The 6271-nt window shown below is 39.8% G+C and overlaps 1 protein-coding gene across 1 annotated transcript; it reads left to right on the forward strand.

The window, feature by feature from the left end:
• The first annotated feature begins 236 nt into the window (after window positions 1-236).
• LOC145602821 (uncharacterized) lies at window positions 237-1484 on the forward strand. The gene is made up of 2 exons (XM_081658973.1): window positions 237-393; window positions 1017-1484. The coding sequence occupies exons 1-2, from the start codon at window positions 276-278 to the stop codon at window positions 1457-1459; spliced, it is 561 nt and encodes a 186-aa protein (XP_081515099.1). The 5' UTR covers window positions 237-275; the 3' UTR covers window positions 1460-1484.
• Window positions 1485-6271: the final 4787 nt, after the last annotated feature.

The raw sequence follows: 6271 nt of genomic DNA on the forward strand, positions 1-6271 counted from the left end.
TATAATAATCTATATTTCTTTATTTGTAACGCATCTTTTGACTAGCAATTCTGATTTTTTGTCTCCCAAGATCATTGAAAAACATGGCCAATTTACACCAATTGTCAACAGTATTTCACCTACTATTGTCCTTCTATATTTTTGTCTTTACATGATCACATTTCTATAAATAGAGATCAACTTAGCTCACTTCTCATATCAAAGCAACTCTTCAACTTTATAACAACCTTAGCTTCTTATAAGATTTTCATTGAGTGATAGCTTGTGAGCATTTTATGAAGATGGCCTACTCTAAGGCTTTTCTCATTCTTGGGCTTCTTTCTTTTGTTCTCTTTGTTTCCTCTTTTGTCTCTGCTCGTCAACTTACTGAGTCTACCTCTACTGAAACCACTCGTAAGTTCTAATTTAATACTTTCCCCGTTTTTTTTTTACTTGCAACACTTTTCTAAAAAGGAAATGTCACAATACTTGCAACACACTATAAAAGGAAAGTTATTTTAGGGAAAAACTATACTATTTCTCTTATTTAAAGCACATGGCCATTAAATTACACTTCTAACAACCACTCATCCTATTTTAAAGTTTATTATATCATGTAAATCCCACCTTTCTTAATTACCGCACTAAAGGGTGTGTTGCATCTAAAAAAACGAAGGAAGTACATAAATAATAAAATCATGCAAGTATTTGTTGTAGGAGATATCAATGAAATATACCATACTATATCTATTTATTATTAGATACATTACTTTGATTTTTTTTTTTTTTACAAACCAGTTATAATGTAATGCATCAAATTAAATTCACATAAACTATAAATTTTGTTCAAAAATGATAATTTCAATTGAATTATAGAGCCTTTAGTTTGCAACCAGTTAGTTACGATATCAACTAGAGCAAACAGGAGGATTCACTTGGATTTCCCCTAGCCCTAGTTGTTGATAGTTTGATAGTCTTGAGAGATATGCTTAACACTATATGTTTTTTCTTTTTTGTTTTGCTTTTGGTGTTTGCAGAATCCACTGAAGAGCCAAAGGAGTTAGACGGATACGGTCATGGTGGTTATGGACAAGGACATGGTGGTTATGGACATGGGGGATATGGCCATGGAGGATACGACCACGGTGGTGGTTATGGACACGGTGGACATGGTGGCCACTACCCACCAGAAGAAGAAGAGATGGATGTACAAGAGGATGTAGAGCCAGAGGGTTATGGTCGTGGTGGTTACGGCCAAGGTGGATATGGTCGTGGAGGATATGGCCAAGGTGGGTACGGTGGTTCAAGGGGTGGATACGGTGGTTCAAGGGGTGGATATGGTGGCTCTAGGGGTGGATATGGTCAAGGTGGGTATGGTGGTTCTAGGGGTGGTTACGGCCAAGGTGGCTATGGACACGGTGGGTACGGACACGGTGGTTATGGCGGTCGTCACCCACCAAAAGAAGAAATCAACAACTAAGTAGATGAGGCTATTCTAGTTTGTGTTGTGATTGACATGCATGCATGAAATACTAGCTTCTATATTACTATATATAGAATGAGATTCCATATATATATATATGTAATGTTAATAAGCATGTCGTCTAAATGTACTCTCCTTTGTGCTTTGTCAAGTAATATAAAAGTCTTGCTTTTTTTTTTTTAAGTACTACTCTATGTTGTGTATCAATCACGATTTGTTGTTTTAAAAATTTCCCTTGAATTTAATCCTAACAAGTTCGAGCTTAGGTAACGAGGTTTAACGACAATAACCAAAAGTTGGACCGACATGTACGAAATTTCACTAATAATAAAATATACGGAGTATATGTGAAAGAGTAAGTTTACTCAAAAAAAAAAAAATATATGTGAAAGAGTAAGTGTTTATTAAGCTTTCATGGAGTAATCTTATTAAACATATCCCCAACGGGATCAGTATTGAATCCCCCATTCCTATTGTTAAGCTACAACATTTAATTGTCGCACTATTTTCAATAAGAGCATTTCCAGCATTGCTATCATTGTTAGCCATCTTTCTTTTCCTAAAGAAAACACAATACGAGACTACACTATTAAGGTCCTTTAACAAGTAATATTTTTACAAGTTACACAAATAAATACAAAGTAGGTCACAAATGCAACCATAGCATAAATTATATTTGCAAAGCAGGCTTTTGTTTTTTTGTTTTGTTTTGTTATTGTTTTTTTTGTTTTTTTTTTTTTTTTTTTTTTTTTAAGATAGGAAGGATTGCAGTATCTAATACCATTTCTAGGATCTAATGCATGCAATTATGCAACAAACTTAGTAATATATTTCCTCTTTTTTTTTTTTTTTTTTTTAATTTGCAAAATAGCATCAAGGCACATATTTTTAGGAGGTGATTAAAATGAATAAATGAAAGAATATATCACAATAATTTTGATACCAGGAAGAAAAAAGGGTTAGGTATTAAGTGTATAAATTATTTTAAGGAAATTTTGATTTTTACCACATTCCAATAACGACTTTGTCGAATTTACCACCTCCATAGAAAAAATATTTACTTTACCACCACCAAAATTTCCAAAAAATCGATTTTACCACCAACTAACGGATTCCATCCATGAATCCGTTAGTAGGGCCCACATTTTGAACGTTTCTTCTTCATCTTCCCCGATCTTCCATGTCAACCAACCAGCAACGAAATCAACTACCTCGGTTGGTCGGAATTTCGTGTGGGTTTCGCGTCTGGGTGGTGGTGGTTTCCGGTCGCGGTGGTTTCGCATCTGGGTTTGGATGGTGGTAGGGTTGGTCGTAGCTGTTAGGTGGTGGCCAGGGGAAGGGAGGGGCTAGTCGTAAACGGGCAGGGGAAGGGAGGGGCTAGTCGGAAACGGGGAGGGAGAGGGATGGGGTGGTCCGAATCGGAGAGGGAGAGGGAAGGGCTGGTCGGAAACGGGGAGAGGGAGGGGGTGGTCGGAATCGGGGAGGGAGAGGGATGGGGAGGTCCGAATCGGGGAGGGAGAGGGAAGGGGTGGTCGGAATCGGGGAGGGAGAGGGAAGGGCTGGTTGGAAACGGGGAGGGAGAGGGAGGGGGTGGTCGGAATTGGGGAGGGAGAGGGATGGGGTGGTCCGAATCGGGGAGGGAGAGGGAAGGGGTGGTCGGAATCGGGGAGGGAGAGGGAAGCGGTGGTCGGAATCGGGGAGAGGAGGGATGGGGTGGTCCGAATCGGGGAGGGAGAGCACTACTAGAAAACAGGCAAATTCCGACGGACTGGTTCCGACGGACATGTAATTCCGTCGGAAAGTACAAAATTTCCGACGGATTTTTTTTCCGTCGTATATTTCCGACGGAATATAAATCCGTCGGAAATTTTGTACTTTCCGACGGAATAATTCGTCGGAAATGGTAATTTCCGACGGAATATTTATCCGTCGGAAATTTCCGACGGATTTTCCGTCGGAATATAACTTTTAAAAAAAATAATAATAAAAAATAGTCTTTAAACCCTAACCCTACCCCTTTTTCTCTTCCGCCCCTTTTCTCCTTCTTGATCCGCCTCTTTCTTCTCCTTCCTCTCTTCTCTTTCTTTCTCTCTCCTGGTTCTTTCTCTTTTCTCTTCCGCCCTTTCTGCTCCTTCCTCTCTTCTCTTCTTCTCCTTCTTCTCTTCTCTTTCTTTCTTTCTCTCTCCTGGTCCGCCTCTTTTCTTCTCCTTCTTTTCTTCTCCTTCTTTTCTTCTCTTTCTTCTATACTTGACTAACAAGAACAACATACCTTGAATTCGCCCCTTCAATTCTACGGTTCATTGCGATGCTAGTTAGGATTTAATTTTTTTTGAACAAAGTAAGGTTTTTCATGTCAAATTCGACCATGAAAACTCTAGATCTAGAGTTTTCATGGTCGAATTTGACCTTTAAAACCCAAAATCAAGCCAATTTTGGGGTTTGGTTGATGAAATTCAAGGTATGTTGTTTTTTTTCTTCAAATTTTTCGATTTTGCGATTTTTTTTTTTTAAATTTTATGATGGTGGACCGTGTGTGGTCTTTGTCAGGAAATTGTGGTGGTGGTGGTGGTGGTGGTGGGTGGGTCGGGTTCAGGTGGTCCATGGTGTGGGGGGGTTAGGTTTAGGTGAACCAAAATGGGTGGGTTTAGATCTGGTTTAGGTGAGTCGTGGTGGGTGGTTTTAGAGTTTGGGATGGTTAAGAGGGGTGGGTTAAGGACTTAAGGTGGTGGTTCTAGTTAGGCGGGGTAGGTTACGGTGGTGGGTCTGGGTTTGGGGGGTTTGGGTCTTAATTTGGGGGGTTTGGGTCTGGGTTAGGGGTTTGGGTTTGGATTAGGACGGGTCTGGGTTAGGGGTTTGGGTCTGGGTTAGGTTTGGTTTTGGGTGGCGGCGGTGGTGGTCTGTAGTGGCGGTGGTGGCAGTGGCTAAAGGTTGGTATGAGAAGGTTGGTTTGGTGGGGTTGACAGGCCTTTTTGGGTGGTTGGAGGTGGTGATACGCCGTGCCGGTGGTGGCACGACGTATTTTTTTTAATTTCCCGAAACTAGTTTCCGACGGAAATTCCGTCGGAAATTTCCGACGGAATTGAAAATTCCGTCGGAAATTTCCGACGGAATTTCAGGTACCAGAAATTGTCTTTCGACGGAAAATTCCGTCGGAATTTCCGTCGGAATAGTGTTTCCGACGGAATTTTTGTCGGAAAAGGTGGTATTTCCTACGAAGGCATTTCCGACAACCTGTTCCGACGGAATTCCGTCGGAAACACCTTTTCCGACGGATTTCAAGGTGTTTTCAACGGAAAAATTCCGTCGGAAATGGGCCTTTTTCTAGTAGTGGAGGGAAGGGGTGGTCAGAATCGGGGAGGGAGAGGGATGGGGTGGTCCGAATTGGGGAGGGAGAGGGAAGGGCTGGTCGGAAACGGGGAGGGAGAGGGAGGGGGTGGTCGAAATCGGAGATGGTGGCCGGAATTGGGTAGGGGAGGTGGGGCTGCCGGATTTAATTTTTTTTATTTTTAATTTTTTTTTGTTTTTAATTTTTTTTTTTTTGTTTTTTTTTTAATTTTTTTTAAAACTTACCCAATAATATAGCGACACGTGTGCAAAGTAGGCCCTACTAACGGATTTATGGACGGAATCCGTTAGTTGGAGGTGATTGGTGGTAAAACTGATGTTTTATTTTTTTATGAGGTGGTAAAGTAAATCTTTTTTTTATGGAGGTGGTAAATTCGACAAAGTCGTTATTGGAAGGTGGTGAAAATCAAAATTTCCTTATTTTAATTATTAATTTGTCTGTTAATTTATATAAATTTCTTCCTTGAAGTATCTACCGTGAGGGTGTCGTGTATGTATTGCAAATAATAGAAAACAATAATGGAAGCATTATAATATACTTGTAAGTAAAATCCATGGATAAAGTACACCAATTTTTCGCGTCCCATAAGCTTTGATAGATATACCTACGTTTTTATGAAAAAATTGTTTAATTAAAATAAATTCAGCTTAACCTCGCCTTTATATATTAATCTGAAGTTTTGATTAATTTTTAATAATCCAAACTTTGAGGGGATATTGCTTTAGTTGGCTAGCATGTCATACTGGGTTAGTTCCTTGCCACGTGTCAATGCCTAATTAACTATTTTTTTTATTTCTTTTTGAAAAAAAAAACAAATATAATACAACTTCCTCCCACCGCCAACCACCTTCCCCTCCACCCCAAACCACCTATCCCACCCCTAAAATTAAAACCACTCCACTCAGTTCTCCTCCCCATCCCTGAAAACAACTCCATTTTCTTCCCCCACCAAAGAAAGCTACGCCCCACTCCCTTCCCTAGGCCACCCGCGATAACCATCCTCTCTCCTTACCCCACTGCACCAAAATCAATTTTCCTCCCTCCCCTTCCCTTGAAAGTCACCCCCTCCCCTAACCCCACCGGCCCACCAATAAAAATCACCCTAGCAGTGATCTGAATGATGTTGGTGCGGTCAAAGATGGTGGTTGTTGTTAATAGGAAAAAAAAAAAAATTAACCTACCAACGGTCATTTGGGACCAAAAATGAAATAATTAACCCATTAAAATTCAAATTATTATTAAACTAGGGATTCAAACGCATGCGATGCACGCGGTATAACTAGCTCTCTGATTTAGTGATATTTATTAAAAACTATTTGCATATAGACGATAATTCGATGTGTTAGATTATGTATATTGTGTAAGTGTGCAATGTTTTAAACTTTAGTTGAGATAAATTTATTTAGTAATTAAAAGGTAAAAAGATATTGAGTTCAACGTAGAAATAGAAATGTCTCATAAAT

The sequence above is a fragment of the Chenopodium album genome, chromosome 21, assembly GCF_948465745.1.
Source record: "Chenopodium album chromosome 21, dcCheAlbu1.1, whole genome shotgun sequence".
Taxonomy (NCBI): Eukaryota; Viridiplantae; Streptophyta; class Magnoliopsida; order Caryophyllales; family Amaranthaceae; genus Chenopodium; species Chenopodium album.